General features: G+C 37.4%; 1 protein-coding gene across 1 annotated transcript in view; it reads left to right on the top strand.

The window, feature by feature from the left end:
- Window positions 1-21,801, top strand: part of LOC149254117 (uncharacterized) — a 342,370-nt gene that overhangs the window by 106,046 nt on the left and 214,523 nt on the right. Inside the window, 8 exon segments of the mRNA XM_089460071.1 lie at window positions 1,851-1,961; window positions 2,052-2,102; window positions 2,243-2,343; window positions 15,422-15,518; window positions 20,668-20,805; window positions 20,944-21,216; window positions 21,501-21,579; window positions 21,684-21,781. Coding sequence (XP_089316197.1) covers window positions 1,851-1,961; window positions 2,052-2,102; window positions 2,243-2,343; window positions 15,422-15,518; window positions 20,668-20,805; window positions 20,944-21,216; window positions 21,501-21,579; window positions 21,684-21,781 — 948 coding nt within the window.

Genomic DNA, 21,801 nt, shown 5'->3' on the forward strand with positions numbered 1-21,801 from the left:
TTGGGGAAGGAAAGGGTAAGGGAAGCCCCCTGACCTCTAAATTCAGATTCTGAGCCTTGCTAGTGTGCTCTGCCCATAGCTTGGCTTGAACTGCTTTTTCGATCTCAACAAGAGGGGGATGGTTCTTGTCCTTACCCTTAACCACCTTTGCCCATGATTTAATATGCCTTTCGGATTCCTATTTAAAGTGGCTTGTTGTCTCTGGATTCCTTCTTGTTGGTTTTGAGATCAAGAATTTTTGCATGTAGAGTGTCATGTGGTGGTTGTAGGGTATCTTGCACTTCGTTTTCATGTAGCAATTTCCTGATAGATAAGTTCTTTGATTCCACCTCAGAAACTCTAGATGATAGGGTTCTCACTTCAACTTGCAATTGCTTAAATTTTTTCATTAAGCTGCAAATCTAAGCTGCTAGTAGGATAGGATTTGTAAAGAGAGTGGATGAGGGATGAATTATAGATTTGTCGCATTTGCTTTGTAAATTTGCCTTTGCATTCGTGGCATAATCCGTTGTCCTACTGTGAATTACATATTCCTCTATGTGTAACAACATATCAGTGGGCTATGTGCTTGTTGATCTAGAATAGGTGTGAGTGTGAGAGCCTGAGGGTGTGGGGGTGATGGTGTGAAAGAAATGGGAAATATGAGGGGGTTTTGAGTTGCGGGGGCTGTGAGAATGGAAAACAATGAAGAGGGGGTTGATACAGAGAGGAGTGGGGGAGAGGGAGGGGTGGAAGGAGGGGAGAGATGGGTATCTAGCTAAAACATGCTTATGCGCATTAGCAAAAAATCGAAGGTGAGAAGATGCGGACTAAGCTAAGCAGTCACAATTGAACTTCTTGTGCTAGCAAAGGGTTTTTGAGTAGGGTCAAGTGTAGGTTGCTACAAAGATTTAGGTTGAAGAAGTGTGATGTTTGCATGCTTAAATAGTCGTGGGCTACATGCCTGCGACAAGGATCATGGAAGTGGGTGGATGGGCTCCTTGGATGTCGGTGGATGATAGGTATAAGAAAAACATGGGCGTTCGAGTTGTCATGAATAGTCGCCAAGGAACTGTGGGTGCGGGTTGAGGAGTTGAGTTGCTGGCTGAGGAGGTGCGAGCTAATGTTTTTCAACAAGACATTCTTCCAAGAGAGAGAGAGTTGTCAAACTGATTGCTAAGGGATAGATATACCACCCAACCATAAACATTTCTACATGAACATAGTATAATGTTCTAAGATTAAAATGCAAGTTGAGAGTTAACATGTCAGTGGGAAAATAGTTAATATGAATGAGTATAAATGGGTAGGTCTTTGTGTTCGCACGAAGTCAGTGGCACTTAGAGTGTTGAATTTGCAATAGTGGAAACCTTGCCTTTCAAAGGCCCAAGACTTTTGATATGACTTTAAACTTTTGAGCTCTAATACCATATCACGATAACAGAAACCCAAAAAGAAAACCAATATTGCATAAATTAATGAGAAAGCAAAAGCTTTCTTATAAAGGGTTACAAGCAAGTCGAGTCAATCTACTTAATGAAAGTGGGATAAACTGAGGAACAAAATAAAGTGAATTAAAGCATAAGAACATTAAATAACTTGAAGTGACTTTATTAATGGCCATGTCTATTATCAATTTTACCATTCTAATCTGACATTTACTTTAATAGCAGCCTTTGAAGCTCTTTGTTTTGTGTGTGCTTTATTCTGCATTTGATGTGACTCGGATGATTTTTTGTATCTTATCAATTGTTATCATTCAAAACAGCCCTCATTTGCATGGATTTTACTGTATTGAAGGATTTAGTCAGGGTGTCCTTCAGTGGTTTCAATACATTGATGTTTTTTTCGTTTTTAATCTATTTGAGCAGTTGATTGGAGTCCCTGTACCTGGACTGGAACTAGAGTTCCAACCTGTTATTGACTACTTGCTGCCACACATTGTATCTCATAAGCAAGACACTCATGATATATACCTTCAGGTATATTCCATGTTTGTGAAAGAAACTTTATAATTATCTGGGCAGATTATCTTTGTAGCTTTAAAACACTGACTCAGGAATTTTTGACAGCTTCTTCAAGATATTACATCACGCCTCTCTCCATTTATTCCTCACCTAGAGGTATATATCACATATTTTCTGTATAAGATTTCACTGAAGACATTATTTTAATAAAGGAAAGCTACTGGATTTCAGCTTCAATTTGAAAGTGTATCCATAATTATAATAGTTTGATAATTTCTGTAGTACATGAATTGCAGGCAGAGCTCTTAAATTTCACTGACGCTGTTGAATCCAGCATTCGTTTTCTGGCAATGCTGGCTGGACCATTTTATCCCATACTTTGTGTTGCAGGGGAAAGGTTAGTTATATATATAATTTTCTACTTCATGTTAAAAGTTATTTTATATATCATTTTTCTATTTCATGTTAAAAGGACTTTTATATTCGTAGTTCAACTTGTAGGTCGTTATTTAGCATTCTCTTTTTCATGTTAAAACACATAAGGAAGGTTAGTTAAATATACTTCATTGCGTGTTATGTGTGTGCATATATATATCATGTTGAAACGACTTTTATATTTGTAGTTCAACTCGTAGGTCATTATATATTATTTTCTTTTTCATGTTAAAACTTGTAAGGAATCTTATGTACATAACTTTGTGGTTCAATTCATGGGTCATTTTCGTTTTACTTTTGTTGTATACTTAATTTTTCTGTTGTAGATCAACTAATGAGTATGTGCACATTCCACTCAATTACTTGCGATCTCCTTCTGCTATAATTCTTAATGGCACATAATACAATGTGTTAACTTAACATGTATGCCAATGGATCTACCTGGGTCAGATTCAGGATCTAAGTTTCTGTGGCAGGATCTGTTTCTGGATATGAAATGTTGGAGAACCCCCCTGGGAAACGTTTTTGGCCTATGAGAAGCAGAATGCGAACAGATCCTCTATAAAAATCTGTTTTTTAATAAAAACACATTAAAAAAACCTAGAAGTACTAGAGAAGTAACAAATAAGAAATAACAAATTTTTGGGGTCCTAAAATCTTCACTATTGGCTATAAATGAACCCCTTTCACGAACTAGCACAGCAATTTGAGTTTTCTATAGCCGTTTGCATTTCTGAGTTCATGATATGTGCATTGTTTACACACTCATTTCGTATGCATGCAATTTTTATACTTTACATATTTTGTCTCGACTGTTATGGTTTATGTAATATAACAACGGTAACTATCTTTGTGGTTTATTTTCAAAGTTATGAATGATTTTGACCCTTGAAATCTGAATTTTCTATGTTCCAGTTTTTTTTTATACTATTATGTATATGTTGTTTCCTCGTATGACTTCCTAAAAATCCTGCAAATCCATGGTTGAACCTGGCTAACTTAGCTTAGCATTGATAGATAATCATATGATAAATTTAGCAGTATTATATACTCTGCAAGAAAATTATGTGTGCAAAGTGGGCTATGGTTGGCTGTTTGTTGCAAGTGTGTCATGCATATTCCTTTTTTGAAAAAATTGGTATCGCTTCATCTCACATGATACTCTTTCCATTATATTGTGTTCATTTAAAATGTGTCATTCCTTTCTAGACGAGACTGTCTAGTACATAATTCTCGTTGAGCTAGTTCCTAGATACCATTGTGGTTTGTCTGTTTCAAGTGCTTTTATTGTTCATGTTAATAACTGATAGAGATATATTTTATGGCATTTGGACAACTGTTGTCTTATTAATAAAAATTGCTCTGGCTAAAAATATCGAGGTATGATAAAAATGAAGCAATGTAGGATGGAAATGATTCATTGACAATTATTTGCTTCTGAGTCAGATGATATATTTTAAAACCATAGTTGGTAAACTTAGGATGATAGTGTTTGTTATTATATTAGATAAGATCATCTAGATAAGATAATTTTATTAATGACCATAAAAGTAGGTCAATGGAACTAAAAGATACATCCAGTCACCAGTGTGAATACAATATGGGAGTGCAAAAACATCTGCTAGGTGATGTTAAATGTAAAGTGCAGCTTAGACAAGTGTTTGGTTATTATAATCACTGTCTAATTAAAACCAAAACGAAAAGATATATAATAGTGTCATAAATGTAGTGATACAAAGTGAGAGTCTAAGATTGGACTCTTAATGCTGATCAAGAAAGAGAGAGAAAATGAGGGAAATGAGGGTGATGTCAAAGTCTTCTACTCTTGATGATAGAGGGAGAAGGGGGTGATCAGGGTGCTGGCTCACTATCAAAGTTGTCAGGCACCATAGTGGGATTTAGTTGCGTGATTTGGGAGGGATGTAGTAATGAGGGAACCTTTCTCTCCTACCATCCGAGGTTGAAGGAAAGAAGCTTTGGATAGAACTTTGGCTACTTTGCTAAGGCAGGGAGGTGCCATGCTCTGGATCCATTTGGAGTTGCTCCATCTGTCACTAATTCACTAGGGTGATGTGCAGTTGGAGGTCTAGTCTGACACCTTTGAAATGGTCTTGAGGATATTGGTCAACCTCTTGATGGGAAGGTTGAGGGGAGACATGGCGTCTCACCACTCTTTGGTGTGGAATTCTTTGAAGATCTCCACATCTCTTGTTGCCCTAATTAGGCGGTGTGACATGGAGGTATGAGGTAATCCTCCTAGTAGTCTCATGGCACAATGAGGTGTGCAAGAACTAGGATCTATGGCTGAATGTTTCTTTGATGGAGAGGGTGTTGCCGCCTGAATCCACACATGGTATTATCGTGGAGAAAGGCTTTAACTCCACTTGGTGTGGCCTTGGGGGCAAGTTTTGAGTTGAGTTGCTGTCACTCAATTCTCAACTCTTTGTCTATGCTATAGCTCCTAGCAAAACCAAGCGGGTGAACGCTATAAGAATAACTGATGCTCAACTAATCTATGCTAGATAAGCTGAGTTCTAGGAGTTAAAATTACTAGCCAAGATATATCCACATTGTAAATGCAATCAATAAAATCAAAGCATAAATTTCATGAGCATGATAATTATAACCATCTATGAAAAAGATATTGCAAGTTGAAGCAAATAAACCAGTGCCTAAATAGGGTACTTGCATAAATGGTAAATATTCCAAGTGAAGAAAGATAATCTTAAGAATAAAATTTGGAAATAACTACTCAATAGATAATGCCCAAAAGAAATGCTTTGAAAAGTAAATGAAATGCGTGACAACAGTTCCAAAAGATAGATAAACTTTTCAAGACAAGGAAGCAAATGAAATATAAGCTCAAGCACTAAAGTTGCAAGATAGATGTAGTGAAATGCTCTTGGTTTAGTTTAAGTTAAGTTAGTTGGGTTAGTTGTAAGTTCTAAAACAAGTTTCAATTGAACTTCTTCCCTATACCTTATTCTCGCCCGGGCCCTGATTCCATAATAAGGAGTCAATAAGGGGAGAAGGGTCCCTAAGTTACTACTTCAACCAACAATGTTGGAGGTAAGTTAATTATTGCAAAATGGAAAAAACCAACTATTGAAATATTGAATCCAATCTAGAGAGTTGCTTGCAAAGTACAGTATGTTGGAAATCCTTGGGGGGGGGGGGGGGGTTGAATCCGTATTTCTTAGCAATTTGCACTTTTTAATCTTTTTTTTTCGGAGCAATAGTTAATCTTCAGTTATTATTATTGTTTTCTTCAGATAATAATCCATAGTAGACAACACCATACAACAATGCAGAAAGATAAAACAATGGACACAAATATTTTTAGGTGGAAAACCCCCTCTGGGTCAAAAACCACCGAACGCTTCTCTAGTAATTGTCTTCTTCTCTCTTTAAAAGAAATATTAATTACATCAAGATTTCAGCTACAACTGAGGGATGCGTCAACCCCCTAATTCACATGCCACAACCTGTAGGACGCTACTAAACCCTAATATCTTGCTGCAACTAGAAGGACGACCCAATGCCCTGTAGATTAGGCCACAAACTGATGAGTGCCTCAACACTCTGTTTACTAGCTACTATCGGAAATGATGCTTTGCTGCCCTGTTAGTTTATCAATCACAACTGAATGGACACCACAAAACCCTGTGCAAACCACAACTTGCCCTAGCACCACCCTGCCACCTGAAGTGTTCTTAGGCCACAACCTGAAGGTGACTCCAATCACCCAGAAGAGTCAGTAGATCACGTTTCACAATTTTCAGACTGGATCCCCTGTACTCTGAATCAATGTAGAATAGCTGTAAGGAAGATGTAGAATAGATATCGAATCCTGGTAGCCGCTGATCATTGTTCTCACAAATTAGTTGCTGCATGATGCTGCACATCAAGCTATCACTGTACAACTGCACATCATTGTCACTACATACTGCATGTCACTGTCACTGCACAACTGTCATTACTGTTACTACAAATCACTGTCACTGCAAATCACTGCATAACTGCTGGCTACCACTGAATGTCACTTCACGAATGAATAGTCATCAATGCTCAAACACAGCTATCATCAGGCTGCACACGATGCAATAACCATCTGGCACTGCTATCAAATGATGGCACAACCCAAGGTGTCTCAGGTCATCCTGATGCCCTGCAGTCAGTGTTCTCAAGTTCTGTCCCCTGAGAGCTACCAACATATAGGTCAACACACTATTTGACTGGTCAAGCCCTGGTATCCATTTTCATCAATATGCTATACAACTGGATGAAAAATGCCTTCAACACTTGCTGCCCTGCAAGATTACATTTGTGTCACTGTACACTCTCTAGGTCATCACTACAAGACAAATCTTTAGGTCATCATAGTCTATGTCAACTTTCAAGTATCATTGCATCCTATAGGTCGGATCTAATTGTTTCAATGTATCACAATCATAATAGTTTTATTAATATAGTCAACCATATGTCATTGCTAAGTCATTTATATGTCAGGTCCATTAGTTATGTCTAGTCTGTTGCTTCATACATTATCACAGTCATGTTATCATATCATTGGATGTAAGATCACTCGGTCTTTAAGTCAGTGTCATCATCTGCAAGTAGTCACAGATCTGCTGCCTCAAAACGCATTATCAGTTCCAATATCAGGTCACAAAGTTGCTTGATAGTTTTTCCTTATAGATGTTACAGCATAGTATTGTTTTTGCACCAAATGATGATGCTTAATGTAGAACATGAAAGTGACCAGTAAACAAGAAACTACAAGATATATCACAACTCTCCAACAGAATGCTTCAGATGCATTCTTGCTGATGATGGAATCAATACACCAAAGGATGCTTGCACATGTTACTGCATTCATCTTTTATTGTCAAGTTTACATCAAATCACCGTAGTTAAGTACTGCTGTTATGAATGCTGTAGCTAACTTTGAGGTCACAGGTTACTTACACTCGAGGAACTACTTCAAACGCTTAGAGAATTGCCCAATAAGAAAGTAATACCAAGATAAAATTGCAAATAAAAACCTTGAACATTAATACAAATAGTGCTCTAAATGCAGGCCGAGGTTACTTTGACAAGGGTCTAGTAAAAGCCCTTACAAATATTATATAAATAGGCCTACTCTAACTGAACCAAGCAGCTAATGTTCCTGCAAACAGAGCTCAAATGAATCCCATTATCGAAAATAAAAACACAATAAAAAAAACATCTCATAACCCTGCAACGACAAGAAACTACTGCTGTATAAGGCTGAGTATCGTGAAACAAGCTTTTGTAGGAGACCGAGAGCTATAAGGTGAGGACTGTACGTTCATTGTTCTTAAACAAGGTGGCTGCAATCCAAAACAGTCTCAACACACCAAACTGAATTCCTTTCTATGCTAAAAATAAAATAAAATTAAACCCAAAAGCTCTGTAATTCTTCGCTGTCCTAGCCTGAGGTTGCCGAAAATTTCAGAGCCAAAGGACATAAAATAGTTTGTTGAAATGATAATTTTGGAGGAGTATGCACGGTCCTTTTATAGGCTTATATGTGGGTATAAGAGGGGCTCCTATCAGCATTTTGATATCCTTTTACAAGACCACAAACTTACTTTTCTTTTGATGATATACATTACGTATATGTTGGAGTGACTTGTGTTCATAAAGTTTATTGACTTGGATAGTTTTGAAGTGGCTTTGTTAGGTAGGCCCTTTTAGGATATTTCAGAAAAAAGTTCTTTTTTAATAAAATTAATTTAATTTAATAGTTATTGATAAATTGTTTATTTAAGCTCTAAGGAATTTGTACACTAACTCTTAACTTTTAAGGACGCTATTTAAAGTTTGAAATCAATGATTGGCTTAGTGCATATGGTCCTACCTAGTTGTTAAGTCAATGATTGGTTTACTGCCTTTGGTTCTTGCAATTATTCAACTTATACGTGGTGAGATTACGGTGATAAACATTGTCATTTATTGACAACAGTAGGAGGAGGTGTCATGTGACTACCCCTTGGGGTTTTAGCCCACAAAAATGGGTCTTCAATTTCAATCTCAATTTTCTCTCAAACCAGGAGGAACCATGGGGCGTACCGCTATGTTACTTGGGAGCGGGAGCGAATGCGGGGAGCGGGAGCGACATTTTCAGAAGCTCCCGGTTTGGGAGCGAACCCTCGAGCGCTTTTTATATAATATATATATTTTTATATTTTGATACATATATTGTCAACAAAAACATGTAGAATAATGAATTAGATATAAAAAACAAAAAAAACATAGATTGAACCATATAACCACAATCATCTAGAAGTTATAATTTTCATCAATCACGTTCACAAGTTAGTAACATAGTAACATACAACATATTGAGTCTCATGATTCATCAATCTTAAAGTTTCAAGCTTTCAAAATTCAATATATAACATTTATCATCATTGATCACCAAAGTTGTACTTGTAAGCTAAGTGTAACCATTACAACAAATAATATCTAACATGAAATGAAATGTTATAAAATGAAATGAAATGAAACAACTTTTAACTTTCATGAAGCATCATATTCATAATTCATTACTAATGAGTTATAATTGCCAACTTCAAACTTAAATTGTCATATATTGTTTAAAAAACAATATCATAATAAATATGAAAGAGTCAATAGTTATAAAAGCTACTAGAAACTAGAAAGGAGAAGTAAATCTATTATCTATTTCTTATGCTTGGGCCTCTTGCCACCACGAGAAATGTCTAATTTTTTAGTCTTGTTGGAAAATTAGGATCTTTGTCATTAATATCACCCTCTAAGCATTAATATCCAGAGGTATCTTTGTCATTACCTTAGTATCTGTATTGGGATCTTTGTCATTAATAACACCCTCTAAGCATTAACATAAGATAGAAAAAGCATAGCATGTCAAGTCAAGATTTTGTTTGAGTGATGCGTACATTTTTAGGAGGGTCATGATAGAGGAGTTCGACAACCAATGTCACTAACATCAAGGTACATAGAGGGATTGGTGCTCTTGATTAAATACGAGTTCCATACCCTAATACATGACAAAATTCAATGGAAACATTGCAATCCCCCAATCCTGAAAAACTGATAAGTCTGCTGGATTTTGAATGAAATCTAAAATTCTACTTTCTCCATATGAAATCCAATGAGGCCGAAACCACTCTCAAACATCCTGAGTCATTTCATGGTAATGTTAAAAATTTAAGTAAAAGGATGAAAATGAAGATTAAGGAAAATGTCACTTTTACTTTAAGAATTTAACATTACCATGAATAGCATATCAATACTAGGGCCTAGACTTGATCATTAAGCTGCCCCACTCAAAAATTGTTTGTTTATTTAAAAAAAATGCATTTCAAACATTACTACAAAAAAAAATTGCAAAAAAGGCAAAACGCTCCCGAAAAAGCTCCCGAAAAGGCAGGGAGCGAAAATTTTTTTAGGGAGCGCGCTCTCGACCCGCTCCCGCGCGGATTGGGAGCGGGATCGGGGGGGGGAGCGCTCCCCCGCAACATAGGGCATACCACATATCAACAGAAACATCTCTTCGAGGAGAATCTAGTGACCTAGATCTCCAACACAAAATCAATGGTTTGACCCTTCAAAAACCATCGATAGGGTCAGGGTACATCCTCAGTTCAAGGAACCCAAACCCTAGGACTTGGATTTTAACCCATCCAACAGTACAACTGCCATCTTGATGTGATCCGACAATGTTAATTTAATATAACAATGTTATGTTCTATGCTTAGCACAATATTTACTTAAGTGTTCCTTTAGCAGCCCAATAACAATTTCCAATTATTTCCAGTAGCAATCACATTAAACTTTAATCACATTGACAGTAAATGCAGATAAAACATAAAACAAAATTGCAGAAGACAAGCCAAGACAAGAGAACACCGGATTTGGTGGATGCCAGGGAAAAACCCGAATGCGGGGAAAACCATTTGTTCAAATATTCTTATTATTATTCAATAGTTCAGCGTAAAGAGAGAGTACAAAAGTCAAATTGATTAGCCCAATACAAAGTCAAATCAGCCCTGTCAAATTCTGCAGTCAACTGCAATCAAACTTCAACCCTAACCAGAAAGTCAACGCTGGTCAAAACAACAACAATTCTTCCTTGAAGCAGCTTGGTCTTCCTTGGTCAAACTCGGCCTGATCAGGAGGATAAATTCAGCCCAAAACAGCTCAGTCAATGTAATATCCATTCTCCCCAAAATTCTGATTTTCATTTAAAAATTTCTGAGTTTTTAGTTTGAGTTTCAGTGTGGTATTTGTTCGAACAATTAGCTTCTATTCTGTTGTAGGTGTTCTCTAGGAATTCCACTTCAAAAAAATATACACAGAGAGCAGTATGTAACTCAAACAAGACCTCCCAAGCATTCAACTGATATATTTAATATCCCAAGAAATTATATAGACCAGGAATATGTTTTTCTTCATAATAAATATCTTTTTTTTTTCTCGTTAAAAGACTAATCTATTATTTACAGAAACAGGAAAAACATTACAATCATAGAGTTTCTTCATCAGAGGCCAGACCTTGGCACTCTGGAATGTGAGGAATCATAAAAGCAGCCCTCGCAGGGGCACCATAACTGAACAAAACATCCCACGCAGGGGTTCTTTGTCTTTCAAAAAAGAGCAACCAGTTCAACCTAGATAACCCACGCAGGGGCAGCAGACAACCAACAGCATTTTCCCACGCAGGGGCCCCAAAAAACATGACAAGAACAAGCATTAAGACCACATAACATAAACCGAAAGCCGAAGCAAAACCTGAGTGTTGCTGGAGTGGGTGACGCTGAGCGGAAGGCCAGCTACTCCTCCGGCTCCTCTTCGACCACCGGGCACCAACCAAATTTTTCCATTTCCTCTGCAGAAGGGAAGGGATCCAGGTTGATATCGACCCCCTTGGATGTTGACGCTTCCTGAGGCTGGGGAAGGTTGGGGGACTGTTCTGCATCCTTCCCTGGCATTGCCTTGACAAATTCTGACCTCTCTCCCTGGTGCTTTCCTTTGCCGCGGTGCTCCTCGCTATCGGCTTGCGCTTCCTCCAGGAAAAGTACCGAAACATGGGCATTGATGCGGGGTCTGTCCATCGAGCTGCTGAAGGTAAAAATGGCTGAACCAAAGGCAGGCGAAGGAGCTGAGTCAGGGTCTGGGCTGCTAGAGTCCATGAATTGGCTGGCTTGGATAGGATTGGCTTCAGTAATGCGATGGCAGCGGCAGCGACAGCAATGGGAGTGAGGTTCTTCAACTGAAGGCCGAGAGGACCCTCCTCGTGCAGAGCCTCGACGGCTAAGCATGCGCTGTCGAGGCCTGACCATTTTTGCAGAAGCGCCAAGGGTAAGGAGCAGAGCGAGATAGGGAGGCGGAATTGACACAGAGGCGAGTGGGCGGCACTTGAAATTGTATACAGTAAACAGAGGGACGGCAGGTATTGTCTCCCGGAGAGCTGAAGACCAGGCGAAGGCCTGAACCTCAAACACCAAGTGCTGAGCATGAACCAGCTTATGCTGAGCCCCCCCATCACCTTTATTAACCATTGCATCGTAATCTCGATTCGCGAACGCCATAACTGCTCGTTGCAAGCGAGCCTACAATCTGAACGGAACATTGAATGAAAACCTGCGTTAATCCCTGCCATATATTCCTTGGCGGCGATCGGGCATTGAATGCCAGCACTACCCCTGAGGCAGCACATGACTAGCATGTGGCTCCTCGTTGCCTTCCATCGTGTCACCCGCATCCGGGGTCTTCATAATAAATATCAACTAGAACAGACCCATTATATTTCACTGTGCAAGTATATTGGAAATTAAATGGTTTAGAGGAACCTGGGTACAATAAAGGATTGGAGGAAGTTCCTCAGCCCTCAACAACTTGTACACATATCAGAATTTGTCTCTCTGTGAACAGCAGCTAGAATGTGCCAGGAACCAGGGATTCGACCTTCTTGTGGGACTGGATTATCACCCTTCAACGCTACCTTCAGTCCTGTAACCAATCTGCTGTTGTATGTATTTTAATGGCTCAGTTTCTGAATGCAGAACACGTCCATCTGCAGCACAAATGCTCAGGCAATGACACAGCAAGGATTTCACTCATATAACCATAATAAATCGTTCCATTTACTAACTGAACTTGTCCAGGCCAATGAGGGAGACATGACTCAGTCAAACAGTAACAATTAAATTCCTTGTCAAAATTTGATGGGGAAACCCTTTCAAAACAAAATGATTTTCTTTGCAAAAAATTCCAATGGTTAGTCACTTGACACCAAGAGCAAAATAAATCCCTAAAGTTCTTGTGGCGCTAGGTGAAATAGGTGCCAAAAAGGCCTGCGGCTAGGTGAAATAGATGCCAAAAAGGCCTGCGGCTAGGCTAAAAAATGCTCAAGAAAATTCCACAAGCCACAAAACCAATTTTTTAAATTAAAATCCTTCTTTAAAAGAGGATAGAGAGGCCTCTAGGCTTGCGACCCTGAAGAGAGAGGGTTTTAACTTTTAATGCTAGATGACCCTCAAAAAAGTGATTTATTGCACTGAAACCATAGCCATCTAGGCTAGATGACGGGTTACCCTTCAAAAATCAATTTCCCTTTGATCTTTGAGACGAATCTACCTACAAAATAAATCCAGAAGAAAAACCCTTGTTCTTCTCTTTAAATCTGCAAGGAAATAAAGAAGAAATCCCCCAAATCGATATAGACAAGATGAACAAAATATATACAAGGGTTAAAATAAAAATATATACAAGATCTATTTACAAATTTACAAGAGCTTATTCAAGGATTATAACTTCTTTGATTAGCAAATAATGGCCCTTAGTAGCAGATCTATTTAATTTAAAGCACAAATAGATAGAGAGATAAATGAGATAATTAATTTTAGATGAGCAATAGCCAAGAAACTCTGCAAAATAAATCATAGATAAGTCTCTGAAACCAAACAAGGCAGACTCTTCAATTCCTATGTCTTGGGATTTGGCTGGTCCAACCAGAAACGTCCCCTAACGCCCAAGATTTGAATCACAGTTGATCTCTACACACTTAAAATTCAATTGTTAGATCACAGGTGTTAGATAACACAATAAACCAAAAGATCTAGAGATACCTGCTAGATCGATTAAATTTAAATTGCTTCTCTAGCCCAAGAGCTAATGCAAGATACCTGTGCAAATAGTTAATCCACAACTGGCTAGTGAAATAACAATTACTGAATTTAAACCCAGTAGAGCATTAAGAACAATATTCAATAAGAATTTACCATAGAAAATAGAAGAGGAACACCAACATGAATTGATCCCAAAAACTTCTTTATTATTCCAGAAAGTGTATTACAGACCACAGAGCTTGATTTAGAGCTCAATTACAAATTTCATGATGATACAATGAGGAGCAAGAGCTTCCTTATATAGAAAATGAGAGAGCCAGAACCCTCCAAGTGGAAAAAACATATAGCTTGACTTGATTCGTGGCTAGATGCTTCCAAAAAATTCGATCCCTTGATTTGCTGCAGAGATCCAAAGGAAAAATATTCGTTGGCCTTGATGGATGAGCTGGATGGACATTCTTTGACTTTGGAGTGGTTTTGGACAACTAGAATGCCTTCAAAAATATTTTCATTGAAATTTCCTCATTCAAAATAACCACCTTCTGGGCCAACGATTTTTTTGTGGAATTTTTCTGCCTTGTAAATGAGACTTTTCTCATTCTTTTGATTTGATTCCTTTTTTTGGAAAAGTCTTCATTAATTTTTAATTATTTTTCCAGTTGGAGAATATTTTATTTTCTCTCATTTTAATTTTCTGACCAATTTCCGGCTAATTATTTTGCCATTTTTTTCCGAAAATAGAAATAATGACTCTAGAGGGGTGTAAACATACTTTCCACCCTCAAAGTGTGTCTAGATGGAAAATTTAGGAGTTGAGGTGTAATTTTAAGCACTCATACCCCCTATAACTTCTATAGATAACACCTTGTACATCTTTACATCAAATATTACATAGAAATCTCATTCAAAAGGGGAATTTTGACAATTAAAAAATGACCTATAGACACAACAAACTTCTGCGACACTCTAGACATGATCTAGTATGATAATTTACATCGACTCTATACACTAGGACTCACCTAAGACTTTACCATCAAGCCCCACTCTAGCTTTGGGGTATATTCGAGAGAAAAACTCAACTAATTATAACTGTTGAAAAACACAAATAATTAGCTGAGGAAAAAAAACTCCCTAGAGTGAAACTTTCTAGAGAAAATCTTAGGCTACCTGTTGTTTTACATGGCTTTATAAACATACTAGAATTATTTTTACATAATGGCCGATAGGGCTGCAGAATTTGGATTACATCTGTAGACAAGAAGCTGCATGATGATAATAAAGTCTGAAAAAATTGACTGCTCTAAACTGTGCTCTTGTGGTGGTTGACACTTGAGTGGTCAACATGCCCTACGTATGACAAATTAAGTTTGAAGTTTGCAGTTGGCAATTATAACTCATTGGTAATGAATTATGAATATGATGCTTTGTGAAATGTTTCATTTTATGTTTGATATTCTTTGTTATAGTTTGGTAATGGTTACAAGGACAACTTTAGTGATGACAAATGTTATATATTGAATTTTGAAACTTTGAAACTTCAAGCTTGATGAGAATCGAGATATATTAATTTGTGGATCTGTGGTTGATGAAGATTATAGCTACTAGATGATTGATGTTATATGGTTTAATCCATGTTTTTATGCCTTTTATAACTAATTCATCATTCTACATGCTTTTGTTGACATATATGTATCAAGATATATAAAAATATATATTATGTCAAAAATGCTCTGACTTGTAAGCTTCTGAAAATTGTTGCTCCCGCTCCCGCTTCCACTCTCGCTTTCCGCTTCCTCTCCCGCTTGTGTAAGAAGCATCAAATTTCATTATTATATTGGTGTTGTGTTGGTACAATGATTTTATAGCGTTGGCAACTCAATTACAGATTTGATTTTGCAGGGAAAATGCAAAGGCTGGAGCTGGAGCTGGAGCCCTTGATTTGGACCCGATAAGGAGCAATCAAGGATCTGTTCTGACGATATCTTCGAATTTCCAGGTTTGTACATTGCTAGGGAGGAATTTTCGTAGAGTATTTTTTCTTCACATAAAAAAATCATACTTTTTCCTTATTCTGGAATCTTGGTCTGTTGTGGTAGTATTCAATTAGTTCCAGCAAAGTTAGAGGATATATTTTCTGCTTTTGTACCTCAAGAAACCATTAAACAATTCAGAGGTCATCAATGAGTTTAATTCCTCTTCATGTAAATTTTACCTACCCTGCATCAATGAGCTTTTGTGTGTGTTCATCCACCATATCTGAGGCTTGGAACTGCTTCTTTGGCCTTCTCATGTCGGTTGCGGGATCCACAGAATACAGCTCTCCCTTTGATTTAGACTTTCCGAGTTGGGGAAACATATACTGCACATAAACCATGCTAGTCCCCCAATAAAACTATTCTGATACAATATGCTATGTAAATAATTCTGGATATTCCATAGGACTGTTTGCCACAACAGACTTATCAACTATAGCTGCAATAAATTGAGTCTACACTCTACTGCACATAGATTTAACAGATATCTAATATGTAAACAAAATTGTAAATGCATTAGCCATAAATACTATTGCAAATAATGCTCCATAAACAATAGACAACAATGTTTACCTTGGATCAACCTGTGAGGGTGAGAACTCCATCAAAAAATAATGATGTTGTGTTTTTGAAGCGAACAAAATTCCTTCTTGAGATTAATTAATCCAGAAGACTTGGAATATAAGATATCCATGAAGATACAAATATTATATATTAAATGTGTGAATAAGATGATGACGCAATAAGAGTGAGAGGTCTACTTATATACTATATAGGTGCCTTTTCAACCTAATTACTAATTAACTAATCATTATTAATTATCCTCCTCAAAAAGCTTTGTCCTCAAAGCTTGTTGATGAAAAAGGCTTGATCTCTTTTTCGGGTTTGAATGTTTTCTCGTCTTGGAACAGTCATCTTCGTCGATACAAGTTGATATGATCTTCTAAGTGACAAACAAAACTGTTGCACTGAGAAGGGATCAGACCATCCTAGATTAATCTTCTTTGGAATATTTTGATCACTAGAATTTTGTAACGACTTGTCATTATAGGATTGGATTGAGGTTACATCAATATTCTTTGGAACATCAGTTTGTTGTTTCTGTTCTGAATGGTCCCGATATGTAGCATGGTTGAGTTGTCTACTCTCATGATTCGAATGTCGATAGGGAACTTTTTTGGTTTGACTTTCCCTTATTAAGTGTGGAATTTTTTTTATTTACTTCAGGTGACGATGTTGTTGAGTTGGTTACAAAACCTTCACTTGGGGTGTTTATCATCTGAACTACAACATCTAAGTGCGTCTTTTCTTCAACTAGTTTGCATTCTTCTTGAGTTATGATATTCACTGGATCGGTATTTGTTCCCTTATCTTCAACTTGGACTGTTATGACTGGAGATTTCGATACTTCTTCTTGAGTAAATTGTTCTAACTTGTCTTTTAATGCTTTCTTATCATCCTTAAGTTTCTTAATTTGAGTGAGTAGACTTTGATAATGGTTTCTCAGACGTAAACGTTTTTTGGTTTTTGATTCATCAACCTTATTTTCAATGTTTTGACTTTTAAGTTTTTCATCTTTTAGATCTCTGATTTGTTCTAATAATTTTTTATTAAGGTTTTTAAACGTAAATTTTCCTCCTCTTTTTCGGATAGGTGCTTCTCAAGTTCCTTCTTTGTGACCTTAGTCTTCTTGACTTGTGCAATTAATTTTTCAACGTGGTCCTTGAAGCGAGAAATTTGTTCGTCTTTTTCCATTACTTTTTTGTAATGCATATCCTTCGGGGCTTCATGTTCCTATTTTAACGCTTTCTTGTTTTGCTGAAGTTTGGTTATTTTGTCTTTCTCTTGATCTTCCAACTGCACTTTCTCGATACACTGGATTACATCGTTTTGTAGGAGTGATGATGGACGTTCAACTTGCAATTTGGATTCCATTTTCTTTTTCTCTTCATTAAAATTTGCATGTCGTCGCTTAAATATTGTCATTAATTGTTTTACATCTCTTGCGATTAATTGTTTTTGTACATTACTTAGAGATTTGACTAAAGTAAAAGTTTTGTAACATTTTGTGCAGAGGACATTTTGATTTCTAAATGATTCATGACAATTAGGATATCCCTTTGAACAAAGAGGAGATTTTGAAAAGAAACCCATATTGTTTTTCTTTTTTCTTCACTTCTTTCAACTTTGTATGGAACCTTTTAATTTTTTTTTGTTAACAAAACAACTTCCGTACTTGTTAATTTTTTTCTTATAAATAACCTTTCAATTTTTTTTTGTAAATTAAATATATAATTTAATTATATACTTAACAATTAATTTACTTAATTATATGTCAAGTTAATAGTATAATTTGATTGACACTATATTCGCAGTAGAGAGTATTAGCAGTAATAAGGTCAACTAGATGTCAATCGCTGAATCAGCGGTTCCGCAAATGGACACAACTGTCGTGGATGCATAGAAGTGACAACATAGTCGGTGCTTTTGATGGAGGCTCGGTCGGCTGGTGATGAATGTGACTAGGGTGGGCAGTGGATCCGTCAATTGTTGCATGCGGTAGGAAGGATGTGCCGAATCGGTGTTACGTTGCGTGGCTTCCAGAGGTTCCAGTGGCTGCTTTGTCGATGTAATGGCTTGACCACAGGTACGGCTGCAGAACGACAACTGTGGAGAGTAGGAGGCAGGGTCTGTCGTCGTTGGTCGATCGATTTGCTGTGGAGGTTGCTGATGGTATGACGACACCAACAACTTTTTCCTTGTGCGGGTAGATAATATGTATTTGTTCCCCCCCCCCCCCCACTTTTTCTTAATATATATAACTTTGTTTTTCAATTTATTTTATTTTATTTTTAATATTTTTTTTTTTTTTTTTTTAATTTTAATTTTTATGATATGGCCAAAGGCCTAGTAGCAACTGTAGAATGGAGAAGCTCCTTCTTTGAAGCGAATGCTTGATTGACGACAACAACGCTGTCGGGAGGCAAAATGGAGAAGCTCCTTCTTTGTAGTGAATGCTTGATTGACGACAGCAAAGTTGTCGGGAGGTTGATGGCCAAATGTCTCGTGATCAACCAACGTGGCTCCGATACCAAATGAAGTGAACAAAGTTCCTTCTTGAGTTTAATTACTCCAGAACAGTGTTTTTAAACCCGACCAGCTCGGAACCGACTCGGCTGAGTTGGTTTGAGTCCGTAAAAAAAAATTTGACCCGGCCATTGAACTAGTTCAGCCGGTCGGGTTAATACCGAGTTGGCCGAGTTGTTACACAACTTGGCCGGTTCGGTTGAGTCCGTATCAACCCAACCGGGTTACAGACAGCGGCCAGTGAACCCCAGAAAACCGTTTTTATTTTTATTTTTCTGAGTGTGGGGGACTCCTTGGGCTTCCCTATCTGACTCATGGGTTTCCCTATCTGACTCATGGGTTTCCCTATCTGACTCTGATCCCTAGTATTGATATGCTATTCATGGTAATGTTAAATTCTTAAAGTAAAAGTGACATCCTTTTACTTAAATTTTTAACATTACCATGAAATGACTCAGGATGTTTGAGAGTGGTTTCGACCTCATTGGATTTCATATGGAGAAGTAGAATTTTAGATTTCATTCAAAATCCAGCAGACTTATTAGTTTTTCAGGATTTCAGGATTGGGGGATTGCAATGTTTCCACTGAATTTTGTCATGTATTAGGGTATGGAACTCGTATTTAATCAAGAGCACCAATCCCTCTATGTACCTTGATGTTAGTGACATCGGTTGTCGAACTCCTCCGGGATTCTCTCCTAAACTGGGAGCTTCTGAAAATGTTGCTCCTGCTCCCGTTTTCGCTACCGCTCCCCACTTTCGCTCCCACTCCCAAGTAACGCTGAGCCAGATGATGTTGGCAACTCTAGCAGTAGCCAATAGTACTGGTCATAGACTTTGGTTGTAGAGGGCATTTCTAGCTTCCTTAGTTATGTGTTTTTGTTTTGATCTCTATATCATCATTGTGTATGTATTGGACAGTGCACTGGGTGCCATTTTGATATAATGGGTATATTCATGAGCTTACTTTGATCATATGTTGTCTTCTATCTATATTCTAATGCTGTGTGTTTGGAAACATGAATGAAAATCTTTAAAATTATGTGTTTTTATAAAAAATAAATATTTAATGTATTTTTTACAATGACCGAGTCATTGAAATCGAGCCGGCCGAGTCGATATTGAGTCCGAGTCGAAGTCGGAGTCAACCCTCGGCCGAGTCGGAGTTTTAAAACATTGCTCCAGAAGACTTGGAATATAAAGATATCCGTGAGGATACAAATATTATATATTAAATGTGTGAATAAGATGATGATACAATAAGAGTGAGAGGTCTGCTTATATACTATGCAGGTGCCTCTTCATGGAGAGTCATGTCACATTTAGACATGACTCTTCAACCTAATTGCTAATTAACTAATCATTTAATGGAGTTTCAACTTTAATTTAATGGAGATTACAATACAGAGCTCAAAGAGGTCCCAACTCGCTGCAAAGCTATGAGACATTATGGTCTGCTGTAGTCCTCTATAATTTCCTCTCTTATAGGCAGTTTTAGGATGACCTCATCTCTACTCTAGTGTACATTATAATGGAGCTTCCTTGTTGCCTGAGAGTCGCTTTAGCACAACTTAGAGTCTATTCTCTCCAAGCTTATATGGAGACAGATCATCTCATAGGAAGAGGGTATCACATTTGTAAATTCTGACTCCATGAACCGGAGTCTAAAGACCACCTCAGTCTTCATGTTTAAATGTGCTATCTACTCTTAGATCAGGGTGCAGTATTTTTGATTATTCAGAGATTATTTGGTTTGTTGAAGACATTTGTACAATATGTTGACAAAAGATGCTCATCATTTTTTCTTCACAAAATATTGTTCCTTTTGTTAAGCTAGTATTTGTATTACAGACTGTCTTTATGGTTATTATATTGTTAATTTTTTTGTTAAGATGATGTTGCCAGGGGATATACAATTTTCTAAATATTTCAGTTAATTTTTTTTTACAATTTTGTAAATATACTCTTGATTTCAGTTAAATAAATCAATGAGCTAATAATTCACCTTTCTTTTGATATTTGCAGGCTCAGCCAAGGAGGGTGCGTGGCCCACTGCTTAGTCATCAGCTAACTCCTAGCTCATTGGTTTTCCGTCCCGATGCAGTTCTGATATTGCTCAGAAAAGCTTACAAGGATAACCACCTTGGAAATCTGTGCCGATCAGTATGGCTGAAAGAATTATGTGATATATTTACAATTTTACATTTCTTTGTTGCAAAATTATTGTGCTTGTTTTCTATTAATTTCATAGTGTTGTATAAATATTTACCGTGAAATCTGAGTTTTTCAGTCATCTTTCAGGTTGCTAGACTATTGCGCAAGCTTACTGCACCTGGATGTTCCCCAGAAGTGCTGCTTCCAGTTGTGGAGGCACCAACATTATTTGGGTCCGAGGATATGACAACTAAAGCAGAATCGGCTGTTCAGGCACCAGTGGCAGATTATTCACATCTCTTTGGAGAAGAATTTAAACTCCCTGAGGAGGATGCATCTGACATCACCAGTTCAAATATTCTAGATGTTGCTGCTCTAGAAGAGGCACTTCTTCATATTCTTTATGCTTGTGCATCCCAGGTATGTCCAGTTTCTTAGAAATGAATCCTCTTGATGATTGCTTCAATGGAGTTTGTAATATGTGATAGATGTTGCTTATAGTTGATTATTGGTTCCCGGATAAGCCTTTCTGGATGGCATTTGTTAAGGTTGAGTCAGACTTTGAGCAGATTTTGGTGAATTTATAAAGGATATTAAAGCCTGCTACTATCCAAGATTGACCTTCTACAAGTGCCATATGTGTGATAATCTTTTTAATGACTCGAGAAAGTTACAAACAGACGTTTATTTGGTACAAAATGCAGCCTATTCTGTGTCGTAGGTTGTCTGATACGAAGACAGAACTTCTACCTGCCTTGCCATTTATACAGGGAATGCTTCCAGGTGATTAACTTGTCTCTTTTGTATGTTTTTGATATCAAACTATCACAAATACATGGTGTCAGCCTTGCTGAAAAATGATTGACATGCTTCTCATGTATTTGCAGCCCTTCATCCTGTTGCTGGTAATAATTCTAATCCAGATCAAGTTGATGAGACTTTCTGGCAGTGGCAAACCCCCTTGGTGCATCATGCTGTAACACAGGTTAGGAACGATAATCCATG

Source organism: Pinus tabuliformis, chromosome 7 (genome assembly GCF_031772625.1).
Source record: "Pinus tabuliformis cultivar Carrire ecotype Pingquan chromosome 7, CPIR1, whole genome shotgun sequence".
Lineage (NCBI taxonomy): Eukaryota > Viridiplantae > Streptophyta > Pinopsida > Pinales > Pinaceae > Pinus > Pinus tabuliformis.